This window comes from Scyliorhinus torazame, chromosome 5 (genome assembly GCF_047496885.1).
Source record: "Scyliorhinus torazame isolate Kashiwa2021f chromosome 5, sScyTor2.1, whole genome shotgun sequence".
Classification (NCBI taxonomy): Eukaryota; Metazoa; Chordata; class Chondrichthyes; order Carcharhiniformes; family Scyliorhinidae; genus Scyliorhinus; species Scyliorhinus torazame.
The window spans coordinates 307322484-307347894 of NC_092711.1; the positions used below are offsets into that span (position 1 = coordinate 307322484).

The 25411-nt window shown below is 49.7% G+C and overlaps 1 protein-coding gene across 2 annotated transcripts in view; it reads right to left on the reverse strand.

Annotated features, from left to right (window-relative positions):
* LOC140421291 (mitogen-activated protein kinase kinase kinase kinase 4) overlaps nucleotides 1–23281 on the reverse strand; it is a 404363-nt gene extending 381082 nt beyond the window's left edge. For both annotated transcript variants that reach the window (XM_072505898.1, XM_072505897.1), the window contains exons 1-2: nucleotides 22640–23281; nucleotides 21969–22034 (exon numbers count right to left, since the gene is read on the reverse strand). In XM_072505898.1, the coding sequence (XP_072361999.1) occupies nucleotides 21969–22034; nucleotides 22640–22696 (123 nt within the window). In that variant the 5' untranslated portion in view covers nucleotides 22697–23281. The remainder of the gene's footprint in view (nucleotides 1–21968; nucleotides 22035–22639) is intronic.
* Between the last annotated feature and the right edge of the window lie 2130 nt (nucleotides 23282–25411).

The window sequence follows — 25411 nt, forward strand, 5'->3', positions numbered from 1 at the left end:
GGAACCAGCTGGTGCCAGGTCCCTGAGGGAGACTGTGTCTTGGCGGCCGTCGTGGTACACCATGTAGGCATACTGCGGGTTCGCATGTAGCAGCTGTACCCTTTCGACCAACGGGTCCACCTTGTGGAGCCACACGTGTTTGCGGAGGAAGACGGGTCCTGGGGCTGCCAGCCACGTTGGGATCAAAACCCTGGAGGTGGACTTCCTAGGGAAGGCAAGGAGACGTTCATGGGGGGTTTCATTAGTCGCAGTGCAAAGTAGCGTTTGGATTGAGTGGTGGGCGTCGGGGTCGACTTCCTGCCAGCGGGAGACCGGGAGATTTTTAGACCGTCGGGCCAGCAGGACGGCTTTCCAGACCGTCCCGTTCTCCCGCTCCACCTGCCCATTTCCCCGGGAATTGTAGCTGGTCGTCCTGCTCGAGGCAATGCCCTTGCTGAGCAGGAACTGACGCAGCTCATCACTCATAAAGGAGGATCCCCGGTCGCTGTGGACATAAGCGGGGAAACCGAACAGGGTGAAGATGCTGTTGAGGGCTTTGATGACTGTTGCAGACGTCATATCCGGACATGGGATGGCGAAGGGAGTATTCTGGAGTATTCATCGACCACGTTCAGGAAATATGTGTTTCGGTCGGACGAGGAGAGGGCCCCTTTGAAATCCATGCTGAGGCATTCAAAGGGACAGGAGGCTTTCACCAGGTGCGCTCGGTCTGGCCGGTAGAAGTGCAGTTTGCACTCCGCGCAGACCTGGCAGACTTTGGTGACCGTCCTGACTTCCGCAATGGAGTAGGGTAGGTTGCGGGCCTTTATGAAGTGAAAGAACCGGGTGACCCCTGTGTGACAAAGACCATCGTGTAGGGCCCGGAATCGGTCCACTTGTGCGCTGGCACATGTACCTCGGGATAGGGCATCGGGGGGGCTCGTTGAGCTTACCGGGGCGATACAAAATCTCGTAATTGTAGGTGTACAGCTCGATCCTCCACCTCAACATTTTATCATTTTTGATCTTGCCCCGCTGTGTATTATTGAACATGAAGGCAACCGACCATTGGTCAGTGGGAGAGTGAATCTCCTGCCGGCCAGGTAATGCCTCCAATGCCGCACAGCTTCTACGATGGCTTGGGCCTCCTTTTCGACAGGAGTGCCGAATTTCGGAGGCATGGAGGGTGCGGGAAAAGAATATCATGGGTCTGCCTGCCAGGTTGAGGGTGGCGGCCAGAGCGACGTCTGATGCATCGCTCTCGACTTAAAAGGGGAGGGTCTCGTTGACCGCGTGCATCGCGGCCTTGGCGATGTCGGCCATGATACGGTTGAAGGCCTGGTGGGCCTCAGCCGGCAGGGGGGAAACTGTGGAGTGGATGAGTGGGCGGGCCTTCCCTGCATAGTTAGGGACCCACTGGGCGTAGTATGAGAAGAACCCCAGACATCGTTTGAGGGCCTTGGGGCAGTGGGGGAGGGGGAGTTCCGTGAGGGGCGAATGCGGTCGGGGTCGGGCCCTAGAACTCCATTTTGCACCACATAGCCAAGGATGGCTAAGCGGTTGGTGCTGAACACGCACTTCTTGTTATACTTGAGGTTCAGGAGTTTCGCGGTGTGGAGAAATTTGAAAAGGTTAGCGTTGTGGTCCTGCTGGTCGTGGCCGCAGATGGTGACGTTATTGAGGTACGGGAAGGTGGCCCGCAGTCCGTACCCGTCAACCATTCGGTCCATCTCCCGTTGGAAGACCGAGACCCCATTAGTGACGCCGAAGGGAACCCGAAGGAAGTGGTAAAGGCAGCCGTCTGCTTCGAACGCAGTGTACTGGCGGTCCGCCTTTCGGATGGGGAGCTGGTGGTAGGCAGATTTCAGGTCTACTGTAGAGAAAACCCAGTACTGTGCAATCTGATTGACCATATCAGATATGTGTGGAAGTGGGTATGCGTTGAGCTGCGTGTACCGATTGATGGTCTGACTGTAGTCAATGACTGTAGTCGTTACAACTACCACTTGGGCCCTCCAGGGGCTGTTGCTCGCCTCAATGATGCCTTCCCACAGTAGCCGCTGGACCTCCGACCTGATGAAGGTCCTGTCCTGGGCACTGTACCGTCTGCTCCTGGGGGCGACGGACTTGCAATCCGGGGTGAGGTTTGCAAACAGGGAGGGTGGGTCGACCTTCAGGGTCGTGAGGCCGCATGCGGTGGTAGGGGTCCTCCGAATTTTAGAGTTAGACTTTGGAAGTCCAGGCCGAGTAGCAAGGCAGCGCACAAGTTGGGGAGGACGTAGAACCGGAAGTTGCTGAACTCTATGCCCTGGACGGTGATGCAGTACCCCCGGATCTCCACGGAATGGGATCCGGAGGCCAGGGAGATTCTTTGGGTAACGGGGTGCACCGCGAGGGAGGAGCGCCTTACCGTAGCGGGGTGGATGAAGTCTTCCGTGCTCTTGGAGTCGAGAAGGCAAGATGTCTTGTGGCCATCGACTTTCACCGTCGTTGCGAGGTTGTGTGGCCGGGACTGGTCGAGCGTGATGGAGGCGAGCTGCGGCTGGTGTTGGTGGGCCCCCGGGCTGGTCGGCGGCGGCTGCGGGCGATGAGCGGCCAGATGAGGTGCCCGACGAGCGGGAGTCCTGAGGCACTGTCCAAAATGGCGCCGAAGATGGCGGCGTCCATGGGGCGCACGTGGCGGGCGGTGTTAAAGATGGCGTCGCCCACAGGCCACACGAGGTCTGATGGGGGGAAGCTGGCGGCGCCCACGGGCCGCACTTAGGCTGCGGGGATGAAAATGGCGGTGCCCATGGGACGCACGTGGGGGGTGCAGGAGCAATGGGCCTGGATACAGCAGCGATCGACCGGGCCTGGCACACCGCAGCGAAATGCCCCATCTTCCCGCAGGTCTTGCAGATTGCATCCGCGCCGGGCAGCGATGCCGGGGGTGCTTTGTCTGCCCGCAGAAATAGCACTTGGCGGCCCCCCCCGGGGTTTGCTGGCTGCCGTCTGGCGCAGGCTTGAGATTGGCTGGGGGCGGTCGCTGGTGGGGCCCACGATGTCCATGAGGGGGGTGCCGTGCGGTCGGGGGCGTCGCCTGTACATTACGGGAGGATTCCCCATGGTAGGCTATTGCAAAAAATACGGAGGCTGGGGATTGAGGGTGATTTAGAGATGTGGATCAGAAATTGGCTAGCTGAAAGAAGACAGAGGGTGGTGGTTGATGGTAAATGTTCAGACTGAAGTACAGTCACAAGTGGAGTACCACAAGGATCTGTTCTGGGGCCGTTGCTGTTTGTCATTTTTATCAATGACCTAGAGGAAGGCACAGAAGGGTGGGTGAGTAAATTTGCAGACGATACTAAAGTCGGTGGTGTTGTCGATAGTGTGGAAGGATGTAGCAGGTTACAGAGGGATATAGATAAGCTGCAGAGCTGGGCTGAGAGGTGGCAAATGGAGTTTAATGTAGAGAAGTGTGAGGTGATTCACTTTGGAAGGAACAACAGGAATGCGGAATATTTGGCTAATGGTAAAGTTCTTGAAAGTGTGGATGAGCAGAGGGATCTAGGTGTCCATGTACATAGATCCCTGAAAGTTGCCACCCAGGTTGATAGGGTTGTGAAGAAGGCCTATGGAGTGTTGGCCTTTATTGGTAGAGGGATTGAGTTCCGGAGTCGGGAGGTCATGTTGCAGCTGTACAGAACTCTGGTACGGCCGCATTTGGAGTATTGCGTACAGTTCTGGTCACCGCATTATAGGAAGGACGTGGAGGCTTTGGAGCGGGTGCAGAGGAGATTTACCAGGATGTTGCCTGGTATGGAGGGAAAATCTTATGAGGAAAGGCTGATGGACTTGAGGTTGTTTTCGTTGGAGAGAAGAAGGTTAAGAGGAGACTTAATAGAGGCATACAAAATGATCAGGGGGTTGGATAGGGTGGACAGTGAGAGCCTTCTCCCGCGGATGGATATGGCTAGCACGAGGGGACATAGCCTTAAACTGAGGGGTAATAGATATAGGACAGAGGTCAGAGGTAGGTTCTTTACGTAAAGAGCAGTGAGGCCGTGGAATGCCCTACCTGCTACAGTAGTGAACTCGCCAACATTGAGGGCATTTAAAAGTTTATTGGATAAACATATGGATGATAATGGCATAGTGTAGGTTAGATGGCTTTTGTTTCGGTGCAACATCGTGGGCCGAAGGGCCTGTACTGTTCTATGTTCTATGTTCTATGGTTATAGACCCCCCTACTAATTGAAAAAGTGCCTTCCTATCCACCCCGGGCGGGATTCTCCAGTCCCTTAGCCGCTTGTTTCCCGTTGTGCGCTGTCCACTGGCGGTGTAATTCTATATTCCCTCTGCTTGTCAATGGGATTTCCCATTGTAACCACCCCATGCTGCTGGAAAACCCACAGGTGGAGGTGTGCTGCCAGCAGGAAAAGTGAGTCGCAACGACCGAAGAACTCCGGCCCCTCTCTATGCCCCTCATTATCTTACACACCTCTATCAGCTCCCCTCCCAACCTTCGCTGCTCCAAGGAAAACAGCCTCAGCCTATCTAATCCCACCTCACAGCTCAGACGCTCCAGCCCAGGCAGCATCCTGGTAAATCTCCTCTGCACCCTCTTCAGTGCAATGAACTCACATCACCCACCAGTTGTACTTTCTGAAAAAAATTAATTGAATCGCAGACGTTGCGGACGAAAATGAAAGCATGCAGCCCATTACACAGATAAGTGTATAGGGCGTTGGTGAGGCCACAGCTGGAGTATTGTGTGCTATTTTGGTGATCTTATCCGAGGAAGGATGTCCTTGCTATGGAGGGAGTGCAACAAAGGTTTACCAGGCCGATTCCTGGGATGGTGGGACTGTCATATGAGGAGAGACTAAGTCGGTTAGCATTATATTCATTGAACTTTATCATAGAATTTACGGTGCAGAAGGAGGCCATTCGGCCCATCGAGTCTGCACCGGCTCTTGGAAAGTGCACCCTACCCAAGGTCAACACCTCCACCCTATTCCCATAACCCAGTAACCCCACCCAACACTAAGGGCAATTTTGGACACTAAGGGCAATTTATCATGGCTAATCCACCTAACCTGTACATCTTTGGACTGTGGGAGGAAACCGGAGCACCCGGAGGAAACCCACGCAGACACGGGGAGAACGTGCAGACTCCGCACAGACAGTGACCCAAGCCGGAATCGAACCTGGAACTGTGAAGCAATTGTGCTATCCACAATGCTACCGTGCTGCCCAGAGTGAGAGGCAGCAAATTTCTAACAGGATTAGACAGGGTAGATCCAGAAAGAATGTTCCCGATGGTGGGGAAGTCCAGAACTAGGGGTCATAGTTTGATGATAAGGGGTGAACCTTTTAGGACTGAGGGGAGGAGAAATGTCTTCACCCAGAGAATGCTGCATCTGTGGAATTCGCCACCACAGAAAGCAGTTGAGGCCAAAACGTTGTGTAATTTCATGGAGGAATTAGATATGGCTCTTGGAGATAAGTGATATGGGGGGTGGGGGGGAAGAGACGGGATCAGGATATTGAACTGGATGATCAGCCATGATCAAAATGAATAGCGCAGCAGGCTCGAAGGGCCGAATGGCCTCCTCAGCCTCTATTTTCGATATTTATGAATCATAGGATGAAGCAACACAGAAGAAGGATACTTGGCCCATTTTACCTGTGCTGGCTGACTTAAATTTTATCTGCTGCTTCTCTGTCCATTCCACCAGTCCTGACGTTGTTGCCATTGTTCTCATTGATTGGTACTCTTGCGGGTTTTGTACCATCTTGAAATTTTGGAATCTTGTCCTGTATAGCTACGTTTAGATCATTAATGTGGCAATGGGAGTGTCTGCCTATCCATGTTGCCAATCAACCAGTGGGCAGCACCAGTGCTGTAGTCCACATAGTAAGATAGCGACAAGCCTGCAAATATCTCAATGTGGGCACCCAATAAAGTTTACATTAGCTCCTTAGTCAGCACCTTCCAACCCCATGACTGCTATCTTCTAGGGCAGGAGATACCTGGGAACACCACCACCTGGAGGTTCCCCTCCAAGTCACTCACTACCCTGACCTGGAAATATATCGCCGTTCCTTCACTGTCACTGGGTCAAAATCTTGGAACTCCCTCTCGGACAGCACAATAGGCTTCCTTCAACTCAAGAGGCTGTCGTGGTGCAAGAATGCAGCTCATCACCACCATCGCAGGGGGAAATAGGGATGGGCAACGAATGCTGGCCTAGCCTGTGACACCCACTGACATCCCGGGAATGAATTAAGAAATCAAGTTTATCATGTGGTGTTTTGTGAATTGCCTTTTGAAGTCCATACACAAAACATTAATTGTGCTATCCTCGTTAACCCTTCCCATTACTTTATCAAAGAATTCAATCAAGTTAATCAAGCACAATTTTGCACCGAACAAATCAATGCTGGCTTTCAATTATTCAGCTATATTTTTTCCAAATGCCAATTATTTTTCTCCTGGACTCCTGTTCCTAAGAGCCTCTCCACCAGTAACATTGAGCTGACTGGCCTATGGTTGCTGGGTTTATCCCTCTTCCCATTTTTAACTAGTAAACCTCCAGTCCGCTGGCACCATACCCATACACAAGAGGGAAAATGTGACCACAACCTCTGTGATTTCCACCCACACTTCCTTCAAAGTCCTGGGTTCCAGATGAGGTAACCTTTCCACTTTGAAAACTGCCAACCTCATAATTATCTCCTCTTTATCTATTTTTATCTTATCCAATTTCATTCCTAGCTTCTCCTTTCCCACCATATAAGCAGAATCCCATTCTCCAGTGAAAGCAGACTGAATTCATTTCATCATATAGGGTTAGATTTAGTAAGGAAGACCTGTCAAATTAAGTAGTGCTTGTCGTGTTAATCACGCTGGGGTAACACGGACTGCAACTGGATGCAGTTGTATTTGAAAGTAGACTCCAAACTTTGGTGTTGGTTCAATACGCTTTATTGAACTTGTTAAACAGTGCACACAGTTCGCTGTGGGTTTGACACTCTACTAATCTAAGCGTGCTTACTATAACTAACTAGACCAGACTAACTCTGAGCCATGTGTAGAAGGTGCTAACTGATATATACACCCTGACTGTTACTACATTTGTCACCAGTGGAAAGAGGCAGAGTGTTGATGCCTTTTGTATTTTATAGTGGGAGACCACCTTCTAGTGTTCTGCCTGGTGATTGGTTGTGTTCTGTCCTGTGTGTTGATTGGCTGTACTGGGTGTCTGTCACTGCCTGTCAGTACCTCATTATGTGCATGAGTGCATATCATGACAGTGCTCAGGCACTCAAGTGGACAGCAGTGTGTCTTCCCTGTAATCAAGGATCCTGGGGAGCAGAGTTCATGACCCCAAAGAGCTGCCAACCAATCAGTGGCCAGCAGCTCTATTGAACAGCAGTATCACCTGGAGGCAGAGCTCGGCTGCAGTTACGACACCAACCTGCATCTTAGGATCATCGCTGGATCCCAGGCCACAGGTAAGTGGTGGGCAGAGAGGAATTGTGGAATGGGGCTCAGTGGTCGGGGGGCAGAGGGGAAGGGAGTCAAATGCAAGGGCAAAGGGGTGGCTCAGTGGGAACACCTTCCAGTTGCCAGGTCCTTCGATCAGGTACTGAGTGGTCTGTGAATAAGCAGTACACCAGAAGCCTTCAAGCCAGCCTGCACAGGTTTGCTTGTCATGCTCCCTGTGGGAACAGTGGTAAACGCGGTGGTGGTATAAGGTCCTCAAGTGGGCATTATTACCGATGGACAGGAAAGCGGTCTGTGGATATTCCCGCCTTGGGCTTAACTGAGCGAAGGCAGGAAGATGGTAGGGTGCCCCCACCCACGAACCTCCTGCCTGATTAAATGTCACCCACCACCAAACCCGCCATGCAGGAAGCCATCAAATTCCACCCATTGTTTATATTCAGCTTAGTTCTCTGCCCGATTAGGAACATCACAATTGTCTTAAGCTTTCTCTTTTTGTCTCATTTTAATTTACGATCTTGAGAGCTCTAGCTTCACATGTCCTTCTTCTCCCCATTAAAGGAATGTGCCTATTCTGCATCTTAACGATCGCCTCTTCGAAGGTCTTCAACTGGACAACTCGGGCAGGGCAGGGCCCCCTGGCCCCCCCCCCTCCCCCCACCGCCACCGCCGCCCCTGTTTTCTGGTGCAGCGCGCTCCCACCGGCAGCGGGATCCCCCGTCCCGCCAGCCGGCCAATGTAGGTTCCCCATTGTGGGCACCGCCATGCTGTCGGGAAACCTGCGGGCGTGAGTGCGCTGCTGGTGAAACGGAAGAACCTGCCGACGGAGAACCCAGCCCCTTTGCTTTCAAAATCTAGTGTAGAGCAGTGAGTGAGTGCTGTCTGTTCACCAAAAACCAGCAACCCGGCCTGCACTTCCTCCCAATTTTAAGAAACTCTTACTTCTGGCTCAATATATGCAAAGTATATTTCTCAAACTATGTTCTGTAATATTCATGAGGGCATCGAAAAATGATCTGGTTGACTCAAGTCTTGTTTCTCAACCAAATGGCTAAATCAAACTTTGCAGCCTTTTGTTGCTGCAGTGGCCACAGAAACCAAGAACGAACCTCTTGCTTCCTGTTCACGTGACCTCCAAACAAATCCACGCCAGAAGTGTTGAAAAACGAACAATGGTTCAATTTAATGGCATCAAACAAATGATTGTATCTGGCTGAATGGTTCTTGCCAACACAAATCGGTGCCATCACCTGTTGCCAACTGAGTAGAATGGCTCAGCTGACACAACTAAAGAAGTGGTGAGATCCGGATGAACATTTTCTTCAGCTCTGCAGATGCTGGAAACTAATCAGGGTGATTCTGATATTTATTGAAATAAAAGATTGAGGAACATAGCAGAGGATTATAGGCCAGCTTGTGCCACGTATGTGACAGAGGAAATGCTTGACAACTTTTTACAGAACGCTGTCAATCAGCATGCAAGTCATGAAGTCAGTCAGCAGCACTTCAAGGAAGAAATCTACAGAAATTCTCAGAGGTGACTAAACAAGAGGATGAGACTGTCACTTAGAGAATTTTGTCATGATATGCAAACATGCACATAATGAGATACAGACAGGCAGCTAATGAACACAGAGAACAGGACATAACCAATCAGCAGGCAGAACACTTGGGGGTGGTTTCCCACTATAAAAGGCATGAGGCACTCACACTCCACCTCTTTCTACTGGGGACGTCTATAGAGTGAGTCAGAGTGTTTGTACAGTATCATACCTCCAGCTAGTCTGGTTCAGTCAGACAGAGTAATCACACTTAGGTTAGCAGAGAGTCGGACTCACAGAGAACTGTGCTAACTGTGTGACAGGTTCAATAAATTAAATTGAACTAACTTCAAGGTCTGGAGTATCTTTCAGGTGAAGCTGCATCCAGTTGCAGCCCATGTTATCTCAGTGTGCTTAACACGACAATTTTCACAACCCATTCAATTCCTATTCTGCAGTGGCTGTTTTAGGCTGGATGGTATTCTCACACAGGTCACCATGTAACGCCTCACTATGTAACACCTCGCTATGTAACACCTCGCTATGTAACACCTCGCCTTGCAGTGCCTCGTCCTAGTGCCTCGCCCTGCAGTATTTCAACCAGTAGTGTTTTACCGTCTAGTACCTGAATCCGTAATACCTAATTTTGCAGTACCTCACCCTTTACTACCTCTCTGGAGTTTAGAAGAACGAGAGGTGATATCATTGAAACATTCAATATTATGAAGACATTTGACAGGATAAGTATTCGGATTAGGTGGATTAGCCATGCAAAATTGCCCCTTAGTGTCCAACTGTTAGATGGGGTTACGGGGTTATGGAGTTAGGGTGGGGGAGTGGGCTGAGACAGGGTGCTCTTTCGGAAGGTCGGTGGAGACCCGAGAGGCTGAATGGCCTCCGTCTATGCCTTAAGGATTCTATGGATGATGTTTCTCCTGGCATGGAAGCTGGAACACAGGGGCCACAATTTCAAGATAAGGGGGCTGAGATGAGGAGAAATTTCTTCACTCAAAGGCTTATGAATCTTTGGAATTCTCCACCCAGCGGGTTGTGAATGTGCCATCATCGGCTGTTTGTTTCAGGCTCAGCCGGACAGATTTGGGGTCTCTCAGGGAATTAAGGGATACGGGGAATGTGGAATTGAAGCCCAAGATTATCCATGAATGTATTAAATGGCAGAGCCGGTTCAATGGGCTAAAATGCTCATATGTCCAAGATTCTCCACCAATCTTGATTGAGTTGGAGACAGCATTCAACAGTTAATTTTATTTCTACCACGCAGACACGGTGAGAATGTGCAGACTCCGCACAGAAAGTGACCCAAGCCGGGAATCGAACCTGGGACCCTGGCGCTGTGAAGCAACAGTGCTAACCACTGTGCCACCGTGCTACCCCTTCTACCAGTCACACATTCTAATCTCTTCATGTGCCACGATCAGCACCTTTCTTAGCCTTAATCACCCCTATTTACATTCCTTTTGTCTTCTGTCCTCAACACTTTTGTCAATCTCCACCTGTCGCTGGACCCCTATCCAACCCCCCTCTCCTCCCACCCCCCTCCCCCCACCTCCACTACAGTATAAATCTAACCCCATTTCCACCTCTCTCTTGCGTTGACAAAGAGTCATGTAGACTCAAAATGTTAGCTCCCCTTTCTCTCCACAGATGCTGTCAGACCTGTGGAGGTTGTCCAGCATTTTCTGTTTTGGATTCAGCTTCCAGCAGCTGTAGTAATTTGCTTTTATCAATAGTTATTGTTGCTGATCTGCTGCACTTACTCATGCGATCACTATTTAGATTGGATTTATTGTCACGTGTACCGAGGTACAGTGAAAATGATTGTTCTGCATACAGTCCAGACAGATCATTCCATACATGAAAAACATAGGACATACTATCGATACAATAGATTTAATGGGATAGATTTAATGTGAATGGTCCGTGTCTATGATGAGAAAAATCAATGCCCTCTTTTTACAGGGAGCTGTGTTGCTGATCATTGTCACTTTGAAGTGATACCGAGTATCTCTTCAAGTCAAACATGTGCATGTCAGTTGTCTGATGGTAAACGGACGTGGGGGGAAAGCTGAGGCCCTTTGGACCTAGTTTTCTCCAAGAAAGAACATTCTACAATGAAACATCGCAATTCAGTCAAGCCTGTGTGTGCAGAGCTGGTTATCTGATACACCTACAAAGCTGCTCAGGTTCGTGAATCATTTTCAATCTCATTAACGGGAGTGGGGAGGGCGGTTTGTTATTTCGGGGGAACACTGTGATTCTTCCCACTGGAGTTCTGTCCGATGGCCTGTAGCCATTCACAGCCAAGGCATTGCCACCTAAAGCAATCGTTTTTCCTGGGTAAAAAAAAATCTATGACTCGTTTTGGGCCTCCAGTGCCGAGAAACACCCGGCTTTTCAACGGCACTTGGCCATTTGTTTTTTTGTTTGGGGTGTTTCTCTCCACCGAGGCCGCCCAGCAGGAAAGGCTCCTCATAGATTGGGGCACCATTTTATCTGGCTGGCTCGATCTTTCAGCCCCCTTTTAATCCCACGCCCCATTTTTGATTCCCCCCTCCCCCAAAACCTGGAGAGGCAACCGGGAACACCCCTTCACCACCCCCTCCCCCCCAACCTGGGAAGGCCCCACGGTTTCAATCTCTGGCAGTGCCAACCTAGCACTCTGGCAATGCCCCTGCCAACCTGGCCATGCCACTCTGGTGCCCTGGCAGTGCCAGGGTGTCTGGGTGCCACAGGGAGTGACAGGATGCCACCCTGCCCTGCCCCTGGCCATCCTGAGGTCTCCAATTACCTGGGAGATCACTCTCCCCTCACCAATCCCTCCACCCCGTGCCATTACGACTGGCTCACGTTTATGGAAACCAATACTAAACGGTGCCCTGGCGACGTCTCCCAAGGGGGAATCAGTGCGCATATTGAAACGAGCCGAACGGATCATTTAAATATGCAGATCTGGATCTCGCCCAGGTGTAACGAAATCACGCGAGGCGTTTTGAGTGTCGCAAATTCCACGAGAGGCCTCACACCAAGTCGGGTGTGACAAGGCCGCTAAATCGTGTCCCCCCAGCGCAGGGAAAGGAAATAACAGACAGGGAAAGGAATTTTAAAATATCAGTAATACTGACTTACACAAAATGCTTGACAAACATTTTCACACCAAAGCGAAAAATAAATCTTTCCCTTACTGAGAAGAAAAACAGATATGCCGAGTCCAAGTTAGTGAAACTCGGGGATGTTTTACTATATTTGTGCAAGCCTGTTAAGTGCATAAAGGTGCTGCTGGTTCACAGAAGGTGGCACAATCAGTGCAATTTCATTGGAGGAGCTCGAAGAGTTCCATATGGGGTGGTTCCCTTTCATCCACTAATTGGGCGGAAATTTACCTCAGGGTTTTTCGACGCAAAAGAAATTGGAGCCCCTTCCCCCCTCAAGATAGGGAACTAGGGCCCAGGGATATAACAATCAGTATCGGAAAGGAAGTAGCAGTTTGAGCAAACAATTGAACAGAAAGTCATTGAATTCTATCGCGACCAAAGCATTTGGTTTAAAATTAGGACTGAAGGAAAAACTCGTGTGTTTACTGTGCGCTTGAGAACCAACTGTTAGATTACGGTTTGTAATTGTATCTGTTAGCAGAAATGAGCAATATGGCAGGGTGAATAAGTTTAAATCTAGTTATAAATATCTGAAAAATAGACCGGTTTGAAATCTAAAAACTCAGTAGATATTGGATTTGGTTTTATTTTTGAAAGTACAATTTTCAATGCTGGAATTGCACACAGGCAAACAAGCTGGCACATTGATGAGAGAGGCAGATTTAAAAGTAAATAGTAAGCAAGCATGAATAAAATGGTGCTGCACACACACACGCAGAATGGACAGCTGAATCCAGGTTGATGGAATCTGGTAAATCACTAACTCTGGAGTTCCCTCCCTGTGCCTCTTTGTCCCTCCACCTCTCTCTCTCCCTACTGGTTGCTCTTTCGGACCCAACGCTCTGAGCAAGCTGTTAGCCACTCGCCCAGCTGCCTCCCTCTGATGCGGTACCAATTTTGCCTGATTATGCTTTTAAAGTGCTTTGGGATGTTTTATTCTATTCGGTGTAGCTATATAAATGAAAGTTGCTGTTACTGGAAGGAAAACAAAGGTATTTTTCAGGGACTTATGTTTGTACTGGTAAACATTAGAAATAAGCCGTAGTTTTAAGTGGGTTTCATTTAATTCATCTGTCCCTTAGATTGGGTCCGGCTGCTGTACAAAGGCGAGCGTGTGGACGAACCGAGTGAGTTTGCGGTACTTTTGGCTTCACCGCCGGGCGAGTCAGTGGTTCTGCCAGATGCGGTGGCCTTGACGATAGAGTCGTTGCTAATTGAGGGATTAGAGAGGGATTGAGCGGCTTGGGGGGGGGGGGGGGGGGGGATGCTGAGCATAGGGTCTTGCTGTGTGTAGATGTCTCGTTATGATATATTTTGGATCCGTTGGGCAGCATTGGGGGATTATGAAGGTCTTGGGGGAATTTGGCCAATTTTCAGGAAATTAATTGAACATGGGAAAGAGTGAGGTGTTCCTGATCAATTCGCAGGGAAGGAGATTCGGGGAATTTGTGATGGGAATGAGCTTCAGGTACCCCAGTATTCAAGTGGCGCAGAGCTGGGCCCATCTGCATAGATTGAACTTGGCTCGATTGGTGGAGGGGTTGAACGTGGATTTTAAGAGGTGGGACGTTTTTCCGCTGTCACTGGCGGGGCAGGTGCAGACAGTGAAAATGACAGTGCTGCCTAGTTTCTGTTTGTGTTTCAGAACCTCTCTATCTTTGTCCCAAGTCGACGGGTTTGAAAAGTCAATGGGTTGATCCCAGGGTTTGCGTGGGTGGGGAAGGTCCCGCGAGTGATGGGGGGCTTTTTTGGAACGGGGGCGAGGGGATGCTGGTGTTGCCAAATTTGCTAATTATTATTAGGCAACAAAAATTGCGGTGGTGAGGAAATGGGCTGTGGAGGAGAGGTCGGTCTGGGTGTGGGTGGAGGCAGCAGCATCTTTGCTGATCTTGCCGGCCAGGCACTCTGTGAACCCGGTGGTGGTGTTGGGGTTAATGGTGTGGGGGGGCAGTGTGGGCAGCACTTGGGGTTGGAAGCCATGTCTCTATGGGTGTCGATTTGCGACAATCATAGGTTCGTGCCAGTGAGGCTGGATGCGAGATTCCGGGATGGCGGCAGGTGGGGATTGAGTACTTCAGGGTCTTGTTTATAGGGGGAAAATTTGCGGTGCTGGGGGAGTTGGAGGAATTGTATGAATTGCCCAAAGGGAATGGCTGTAGGTATCTACAGGTTCGGGATCCGTGGGGCGACAGGTGCCGTCCTTCCCGGGGCTGCCGCCTCCGGTGTTGCAAGACACGCTGTTGTCAGAGGACAAAATAGGGGAGGGGAAGGTGTTAGATATTTATAAGGAACTGGTGGGAGTCAGAGGGCACCCTGGTGGAGGATGTTAAGCATAAATGAGAGGAGGAGCTGGGACAGGAGGTGAGGGGCGGGACATGGACTGAGGCCTTGCTGAAGGTGAACGTGTCCGCATATTGTGCAAGGTTAAGCTGCATCCAGTTTAAAGTGGTGCGTAGGGCCCACATGACGGTGGCGAGGATGAGCAACTTCTTTGCTGGGGTGGAGGATAGGTGTGGAGGATGCGCGTGAGGGCCTGCGAATCACGTCCGCAAGTTCTGGGCACGTCCAAGATTGAGGCGGTTCCGGCAGAGGTTCTCAGACGTGATGTCCGAGGTGCTGGGTGTGTCGGAAGGCCTGGGAGTCCATGGGGGGACGGGAAGAGAGGCCAATGTTTTGGCCTTTGCATCCCAGATAGCCTGGAGATGGATTTTGCTGGGGTGGCGGGACTCAGAGCTGCCGAAAGCAGGGATGTGGGTGAGGGAATATCTGTGGTTGGAAAATGTTAAGTTCGCTCTGCGGGGGCTGGTAGAGGGGTTCTCCAGGAGGTGGAAATCATTCAAGGATTTCTTCAAGGAGAATGAGGGGTCAGCAACGAGGAGGGGGGGGGGAAGGGGGAAGGCAGGACATGGCGGGGAGTTAGTGTCAGGGGGCTGGTGGGTTGTGGTGTTTATGGGGTCGATGTGTTCTTCTGATTATTCTGTGTATATTTGTTAAATGTCTTAAATTTTTTTTAAAAATTTAAAAGAGAAAGGGGGATAGGTCTCAAAATAATTCAGAGAATTATTTGAATACTGGCGAAGGAAGTCAGCCTATTGGAGGGTCTGTATTTTTTGTTTCAAAGGGAGATGTCTTCCCTTACACGTCTAACAAAATAAGTAAGCAAACTAAAATTTGAAGAGATACGGAAGCCAATCAATTGTTGATGGTAGCTGACAATATAATTTGTATTCCAGGATGTTTTCTGCAGGAAAAAGTATTAATAAGGGATATTAATGGAAGGGGTGAACCCGTTTCTTTGTGGAAAGCTAAGTACTTTGGTAAATGGCATTTTTACGGGTGGGAATTATTCCTAAATTATCTACTGGAAGAATGGATTTCATCCTCGGTGATGATTTGACAGAAAATCAACTTTCATGGATGAAAGAGGAGTTTGTAAGTAAACGTCGTATTAAAAAAAATGTTATGGTCTTTTGAGCCAGTGTTCCAGCTGGGATCTTCCTTTTCAGTTACAATATTATTGATAATATACATTTTATTTCCCCGAACTGATAAGAAAAATTGGCATTCATCACTTGCCCATCTCTCGGTAGCTTGTAGCAGAGAACTTACGGAGCCAATATGGTGTTAAAAACAGCACACAATATCAGGGGTGGCCTGACCACACTCTATACTTGCACATGAATAATAAGAACATAAGAACTAGGAGCAGGAGTAGGCCATCTGGCCCCTCGAGCCGGCTCCACCATTCGATGAGATACGTTGTGCATCACATTTTTGGGACACTGAAGACAAGTTGGTCAGAAAATCGAGGATCCAGTTGCAGAGTGGGGAGCCAAGTCCTAAGATTTGGAGCTTTGATATGAGCTTGGCTGGGATTATGGTGTTGAAGGCGGAGCTGTAGTCAATAAATAGGAGTCTAATGTAGGAGTCCTTGTTTTCGAGATGCTCTAGGGATGAGTGTAGGGCCAGTGAAATGGTGTCTGATGTGGACCGGTTGCAGCGGTATGCAAATTGCAGTGGATCAAGGCATTCTGGGAGTATGGAGGTGATGCGCTTCATGATCAACCTCTCAAAGCACTTCATTATGACTGAAGTCAGGGCCACTGGTCGGTAGTCATTGAGGCACGTTGCCTGGTTCTTCTTTGGTACCAGTATGATGGTGGTCTTCTTGAAGCAGGTGGGGACCTCAGAGTGGAGTAGGGACAGGTTAAAGATGTCCGTGAATACCTCTGCCAGCTGGTCCGCGCAGGCTCTGAGTGCATGACCAGGGATCCCGCCTGGGCCCGTCGCCTTCCGAGGGTTCACTTTCAGGAAGGCCAATCTGACTTCGGAAGCTGTGATGGTGGGTATGGGTGAATTATGGGCTGCTGGGGCACTCGCCAACGGATTGTTGGTTACCTGCTCGGACCGAGAATAGAATGCATTGAGTTCATCGGGGAGGGGTGCGCTGCTGCCAGAGATACTGTTCGGCTTCGCTTTGTAGCCCGTTATGTTGTTTAATCCTTGCCACAACCGCCGAGAGTCTGTCTGTGACTCTAGCTTGGTTTGATATTCTCTCTTGGCATTCCGGATGGCTTTGCGGATGTCGTACCTGGATTTCTTGTATAGGTCAGGGTCGTCTGCCTTGAACGCCTCAGATCTGTACTTCAGTAGCGAGTCAATCTCGCAATTGAGCCATGGTTTCCGGTTGGGGAACGTACGTACTGCTTTATTTGGCACGCAGTCGTCCACACATTTGCTGATGAAGTCTGTGACGGTGATGGCATACTCATTTAAGTTGGTCGCTGAGTTCTTAAATATGGACCAGTCCACTGTCTCTAAGCAGTCACATAAGAGCTCTTCTGTCTCCTCGGACTAGCACTGCACAACCTTCTTAGCTGGATTCTCCCGCTTGAGTTTCTGCCGGGAGAAGGAGCACCCTCTTATGGTCTGATTTCCCAAAGTGCGGTCGGGGGATGGAACGGTAGGTGCCCCTGATTTTTGAGTAGCAGTGGAGTATTAATGTCTATCATCAGTTTGATAAATCAATGTATTCAATACAGTAAATTTATGATGTGGAGATGCCGGCGTTGGACTGGGGTGAGCACAGTAAGACGTCTTACAACACAGGTTAAAGCCCAACAGGTTTGTTTCGAATCACTAGCTTTCGGAGCGCTGCTCCTTCCTCAGGTGACTAAGTAAATTTATGCCCGTGGTATGTGCATCTCTTCACCACAAAGACACACTTTTGATTGACCAGGGAGTCAAGGGTTATGCAGGACAGCAGAGTCTAGGCCACAATCAGATCAGCCATAAACATACTGAATGGCGGTGCAGGCCCGAGGGGCCAAATGGCCTATTCCAGCTCCTATTTCTTATGTTCTTATGTGCAAATTTATCAGGATCCAATCTGTGACAACTGGCATTGAAATATTAAACAACAGGCTGCGATCTTGCACTATCAAAACACTACTGTGTACAACAGTACTAACATGTTCATTGAGGATGATATCCAAACAATAACTTGAAAACTAATGCTGGATACAATTTAGATAAGTTATATTTTTTAAAGTGTAAAGAGCCATTGGGCTGGATTCTCAGATTTTCAGGCTATGTCCTGACGCCGGGGTGGGAACGGGGCCTTTTACAACTGGAAATTTGGCGCCAAATTACCACCGATCCTCCATTTGGTGGAGGGCTAGCATGCAGGCAGCGTAGGGTACCCGTCTCTAGCTGTTGATATGGCTGGAGAATTGCCGGATCCGTGGTCGTGAATGCAACATGGCGCCGGCCGCGCGCGGACCCGGCCTGCCAAATAGTGCCCCCCCCTTTGGCCAGCTCGCGAGCCCTGGACCACCCCTCAACAGTGCCCCCAGGCCCTGCCCGCGGATCGGCTCTCCCCCACGTGGTGCCGCTGGACTCAGTCCGCAGCCGCCGCACCAAGTTCCCAACAAACAATAGCATGAGACTCCCACACCGTCGGGAACTCGGCCGGTCAAGGGCGGAGCATCTGGGGGGCGGGGGGCCTCAGGTAACGTCTGAAGAGGGCGGAAAATCACAAAAGCAGCGGCGCCCCCGATTTCAGCCCAAATGTTGATTCTCCAGCTGATCACCAAACGCGATTTTGGTGTCGCCGACTGGAGAATCCCACCCATGGCCTTTAGTTTTCCCCATTTATTTGGCACATGTGGGATGAGCGGAAGCTGAAACCCTCAACAATGTCAGGTCGGAGTGAAGAACAATAAATCAAGATCTCCCCCCGCCATCATCGCAACAGCAGTAAAATGAATTTTACAAAACATAATAGGATGCAACCTGCCCAGCAACAGGTAGAAATCTGCCTCGAGACAGCAGTAGCCAGTAATCAAAAGACTGGATGAAATGCATCTCCCCAGTAACGAGATCAGACTGCAGTTTCGATAAGAATCAGGGGCGAAATTCTCCCCCAACGGCGCGATGTCCGCCGAATGGCGCCAAGAATGGTGCCAATCAGACGGGCATCGCGCCGGCCCAAAGCCCTCAATGTTGGGGCTAGGCCGACGCCGGAGGGATTTCCGCCCCGCCAGCTGGCGGAAATGGCGTTTGTTGCCCCGCCAGCTGGCGCGGAAATGCGGCGCATGCGCGGGAGCATCAGCGGCCGCTGAAAGTTTCCCGCGCATGCGCAGTGGGGAGAGTCTCTTCCGCCTCCGCCATGGTGGAGGCCGTAGCGGAGGCGGAAGGGAAAGAGTGCCCCCACGGCACAGGCCCGCCCGCGGATCGGTGGGCCCCGATCGCGGGCCAGGCCACCGTGGGGGCACCCCCCGGGGCCAGATCGCCCCACGTCCCCCCCTGGACCCTGGAGCCTGCCCACGCCGCCTGGTCCCGCCGGTAAATACCAGGTTTGATTTACGCCGGCGGGACAGGCAATTTCTGGGCGGGACTTGTGTCACTGTCTGTGTGGAGTCTGCACGTTCTCCTAGTGTCTGGGTGGGTTTCCCCTGGGTGCTCCGGTTTCCTCCCACAGTCCAAAGATGTGCAGGTTAGGTGGATTGGCCATACTAAATTGCCCTTAGTGACCAAAAAGGTTAGGAGGGGTTATTGGGTTGTGGTGATGGGGTCGAAGTGAGGGCTTAAGTGGGTTGGTGCAGACTCGATGGACCGAATGGCATCCTTCAGCACTGTATGTTCTATGTAAATCTATGTAGATAAGGTGGATAGGAAAGAGCCCTTAGTGGCGGGGTCAATAACCAGTTTGCATAGATCTATGGTAATGAGTAGGAGCTTTATAAGAGATATGAGGGAAAACATTTTTATCCGGAGGGTGAATCTGGAACTCGCTGCCTGAAAGGGTGATAGAGGCAGGAACCCTCACTACATTTCAGAAGTATTTAGACGAGCACTTGAAATGCCAAAGCGTACAAGGCTACAGATCACGTGCTGGAAAATCAGATTAGAGTAAATAGGTGCTCGATGGCTGGCGCAGACACCATGGGCCGAAGGACCTCTTTCCATTCTCTACAAACTCTGCGACTCTAAGCCAGTTTTCCAATTAACAGCCTCTAAGTCTTAGATCCAAGGCAGTGCAGAAAACCTTCAGAAGGCAGCTTAAGTATCTCCGTAGGACCAGGAAAAGACGTTTTCCAGACTTGAATGTCAGCCCTGTATTGTGCGGTAACAATAAGCTGGATTTTTAACATAGCGATTTATTAACTTTGGATGTCGTTTGGGGAACTCTTACAGAGTTCAAAGTATTGCAGATATATTTTGGAATAAGGGGTACATTCTACATAAACTGTGTGTGTTTAGTAATTCATATACCAGAGTGTAGTCCTGTTCGTATGCATGTCTTTTCTTTACTTTAATAAATAGCCTTTCATAATTGTTACATTATTCTCCCCGTGTCAGCGTAGGTCTCACCCCATAACCCAAAAATGTGCAGGGTAGGTGGATTGGCTATTTATTTTCACTAGGGCTTCACTTGACTCCTCACATCAAAACAAAACTAGAGTCGTAGAACCCGTACAGTGCAGAAGGAGGTATTCCGATCCATTAGGTCTGCGCCGACCCTCTGAAAGAGCCTAACTAGGCCCACTCCCCCACCCTAAGCCCGTAACCCCATCTAACCTGCACATATTTGAACACTATGGGCAATTTATTATGTCCAATCCACCTGACCGGCACATCTTTGGACTGTGGGAGGAAACTGCAACACCCGGAGGAAACCCACGCAGTCACGGGTGAGAATGTGCAAACTCCACACAGACCCGAGGCCGGAATTGAACCCAGGTCACTGGCGCTTGAAGCAGCAGTGCTAACCACCATAAACTCTCATCATGGCCACCACGACCAGCTTTCAATTCCAGATTTACTAACTGAAGTCAAATTCCACAAGCTGGCATGGTGGGATTTGAACTCATGTCCACAGAGCTTATACCCGCCCCCCCCGCCCCGCCCCCCGCCTCCCCCGCCCCCGCCCCCCCCGCCCCGCCCCCCCCGCCCCGCCCCCTCCCCCCTCCCCCCCCCCCCGCCCCGCCCCCTCCCCCCCCCCTCCCCCGGCGCCAAGAACCAGTGTTTCAAGTTGGGATACCCTCACAGATAACTCTGTGCTTCATGACACCCCACACCCCCAATTCCCATCCTATTCTTTCCTGGAACGCCGGGTCTAGAAGCATAATTTTACAAAGAAAGTCAGAAGGGTTTCTAAAGCTGACGAGGGGCTTTTGCTGAGTATCATTAGAATGTGGCCAAGGAGTGAACGGCTGCTTTCTTGATCAATATAAATATAAAATTACAACTAGACAGTTTGACCCCCACCCCCCATGGAAGGAGATGATACAGTCTCTTGTATGTAAATGACCCTGGGTCAATAATATCGCCCAAACCAGCAGGACACCCCCAGTGAATGGAAGCTACTCCCTCCCCATGCAACACCAGGGCATTTAGATTCCGCAAAACATCCCAACTTTAATGCTGATGGTGACGAGCAATGTATTGTTAATCAGTCCCAGATTAAGAAGTTTTGTATTGCAAAACAATGCCTGATGTCCATAGTGTAAACCCCCACATGAAAAGGCCCACATCATTTTAACAGGATTCACACTTCCAGGAATTAAAGCTTCTTTTGAAAAAAAATTTGTTCTCGGGATGTGGATGTCTATTGGTCATCCCCGAGGGCACCCCAGAGTCAACCACATTGCTGTGGATCTGGAGTCACAAGTTGGCCAGACCAGGTTAGGATGGAAGCATTTCTTCCCTAAAGGGGCATTAATGAACCAGATGGGTTTTTACAACAATCGCCTTTCAATTCCAGCTTATTTTATTGAATTTAAATTTTATCATATGCCAAAGCCCCCCTGCTCCCCAGAACATTACCGTCGACCCCTGGATTCCGAGTCCAGTGACAATACTATCGCGCTACTGCCACCCTTCTGGACACTGTCAGCAACTCACAGGCACATGAAAACAAAGAGGTTTGCCTTGTTCATCAGAAGACTTTGTTTATTATTATGATATTGGGATGAGGGAATGAAGGCTGTTTGGCCAAATGATGAGTTTGGAGGAGATTGAAAACATCATGAATCCTCCAGGAATACCTGAGCAGACTTGGCAACGTGACAATTGGATTCAGATATTAGGTACCAGTAAAGGGACTGTGTGCTACCCAATTGTGCATCTAACAAAAGCACAAACAACTTCAACAATGGAGAAAAGATGACATTAAATATAACTTATGAATGTACAGATTCTATCAAGATCTGAAATGAATGATTAAACACAATAGTAACCGTACTTGGTACTTGCTTTGCAAAAAGGAAACTATCCAACCTTATAGACTTGACCATACGTCCCGGTGCCAACCACTTCGACTAACTCAAATATCCCTCCAGGATCCTGCGGCAAAGAAATTGCACTCAAAATAGTAATTTAAAAAAAACATTAATTCAGTCACTCATGTTAACAGAGGGGTTGAATATTTCCAATTCCAGCGGATGAGAAAAGCTCTCCACAATCCCTCCAGCCCCTCACTCAAAGTTAAAACGTGAAGGAGGATTCCCTTTTCAGTTACCAGTTGGCTGTGACCCCACAGCGACAGTTATTGACAATCAACCAGGACCCCCAAGTGAAAATGTAACGTTCCGGGGAGGGGAGGGAAGGGGCAGAGGAACCAGTCAAGTAGTCACAATGAAAAGCAACAAGCTCAGAGTGCTGACAAGGTAACTGTCTTTCCACTTGAGACACCCACGCTTCAGTCGGAGTAAGACTTTTAAAACAGTGAAACTGGCACGGCTCCACTCTGCGACCTGCAGACTAGTCTGATAACTCAAATCAGCCTCATTCATCAGAGATAGTCAATTACGATGTCATTACTTTCCTTTTTAATAAACAGAACCCCACTGGTATTTACCAGAAACTTTTTCTCTTAATGAACCCCGTGCTATCCAAATATAACTTTGCACTAAAGCAACTAAATATAACTTTGCATTAAAGCAACTCACCCGCAGACAGGAGAGATGGATGTTATCGAGGCTTCTTGCTGGAAAGTCCTTAGCCATCGTCGGGCCACGTTTTGTTTCAGGGGGAGGCGGGCGGGGGGAATAATGAAAGATGTTCCTTGAAAACGACCAGAAACTTTTTTTGTGTGTATTTCTCCCCCCCTGCCCCCCCTTCCCGTGCACCTCGGTGAAGTGAGGGAGGATCAGGTCGGGGCTGTCAGTGGCTAGTGTCACTCCTTCCCTCCTCCAGCTGCTCTCTCTCTCTCTCTCTCTGACAAACACAGGAAACACCGATATTCAGCAGCCAAAATACAACCCGGAAAACACAGCCAGAGGAAATGAACGGGGCAGAAGAAATCTCAACAGGGACACAAGAACACACACACACATACAACTTCATGTCATTTCCCAAGAAATTGGCAAGGCGGACAACTCCCCCTGGTGAAGTGAACTCGGAGTCATTCCTTTCCTGAAGTTTACCAAACTCAATAAGCCATGTGGTTAGAGTGCTGCTGAGATCTGGAAGGTTAGGCTCAACTCCTCTCTTTCACTCTCAATAGATTTACTGACTGTGATTGAATGGGGAAGCTCCAGAATGTGTTCTGAAGTAGCCAAGTCAGTGAGTGCCTGAGAAAGCGGTGTTAAGAGGAAATTGGTCGAGGCGATGACAATCAGGGAAGCTCACATGCTTTGGACATGTGATGTGAACAGGAAGGGAGTGTTTGGGAAAAGAGGTAATGCCAGGCAAACCTGCTCATCCCAAGATGGCATTGGTGGATCAAGTCAGAAGGTCCATAGAATCCATTCGGCCCATCGAGTCTTGCACAGACCCTCCAAAAGAGCACCCCATCCAGGTCCACCCTATCCCTGTAACCCCATTTAAACTGCATATGTTTGGATACTAAGGGGCAGTTTAGGGCACAGCGAATCCACCTTTGGACTGCGGGAGGAAACCGGAGCCCCCGGAGGAAACCCACGCAGACACGGGGAGAACGTGCAAACTCCACACAATCATCCAAGGTTGGAATTGAACCCAGGCCCCTGGTGCTGTGAGGCAGCAGTGCTAACTACTGTGTCACCGTGCCACCTGGCGGACTGGAGAATTGAAATCAGCTGAGAAAAATTGTTTGTACTGCGTCCAACCCTCGAAAAACGAGGGCCGATAAAAGACTGGATAAAACAAAAGCGTCAAAACCAGAAGAATAGGAGCAAGATTAGGACATCATGGCCCCTCAAGCCTACTCCACCATTTAATCCGATCATTGTTGGTCTTTGACCTCAGCTCCACTAATCCGATCCCCAATATATTCCTTGATTCCAAAACTCGATTGACCTTCAGGTTCGAGCTTACTCAGCGACTGACTGCGCATTCACAGCCCTCTAGGGCAGAGAACTCCAAAGATTTGCAACCCGCTCCATGAAGAAACTTCTACTCATCTCAGGTCTTAAATGGCTGACCTATTATGAGGGCTTGTCCACACTAATGAGGTTGACTCTTAAATGCCCTCTGAAGAGCGTGGTTAGCAGTATTGCTTCACAGTGCCAGGTCCCAGGTTCGATTCCCGGCTTGGGTCACTGTCTGCGGAGTCTGCACGTTCTCCCCATGTCTGGATGATCCACCCACTCCCTGCTGTGGCATTCCTGCCTCCATCCCAAACTCCAGAGGCAGTCCCAGGAATTGTCCAGATGAGCCGTGACTTCTGCACGCCACATTCTTCCAGACGTGGGGCAGCACGGTAGCACAGTGGTTAACACAGTTGTTTCACATCTCCAGGGTCCCAGGTTCGCTTCCCTGCTTGGGTCACTGTCTGTGCGGAGTCTGCACGTTCTCCCCGTGTCTGCGTGGATTTCCTCCGGGTACTCCGGTTTCCTCCCACAAGTCCCGAAAGACGTGCTGTTAGGTGAATTGGACCTTCTGAATTCTCCCTCAGTGTACCCGAACAGGCGCCGGAATGTGGCGACTAGGGGGTTTTCACAGTAACTTCATTGGAGTGTTAATTAAAGCCTACTTGTGACAATAATAAAGATTATTATTATTAAATGGCCTAGTAAACCATCAACTCAAGGGTAATTAGGATGGGTAATAAGTGTTGGCCCAGCCACATCCTGTAAATGAATTAAAAATATTAAACTGGGACCTCCTATTATTCAGACCGAATAAACCTTTGCATTTATATAGCACCCTTCACAAGAGTAGGATGTGCAAAGTGCTGTCAACCAGTGAGATACATGTGGCAGGCCGTCACTGTGTAAATGTAGGAAACACAGCAGCCAATTTGCACAGAGCAAACTGCCATAAACTGCAATGTGATAATGACCAGACAGTCTGTTTTTGCGATGTTGATCTGTAAATTCTCCAAGTGTGGGTCAGGGATCACCTCCCTGCTCTTCTTCAAAATAGTGCCGAGGGATCTCCCTGAGAGGGTAGGCCGAGGTTTAATGGCTCATCTGAAGGATGGCACCTCTGACAGCGCTGGATTCCCTCAGTACTGGACTGGAGCATCAAGTTCGATTTTTGTCCTCAGATCCTGGAGTGGGACTTGAACCCACTCTGGGAAGTGGATGAGGGAGAGGATTAGAAGGAGGAGGGGAGAGGTTGAGGAGGATGGACTGGCCTACAACCCCGAAGCAGGAATCCTACTCCTAGACCAACAAGACCATAAATCCCTCACTAGCCGCTTAGAACCACAGAATCATAGAATTTAGAGTGCAGAAGGAGGCCATTCGTCCCATCGGGTCTGCACCGGTCCCTGGAAAGGGCACCCTACTTAAACC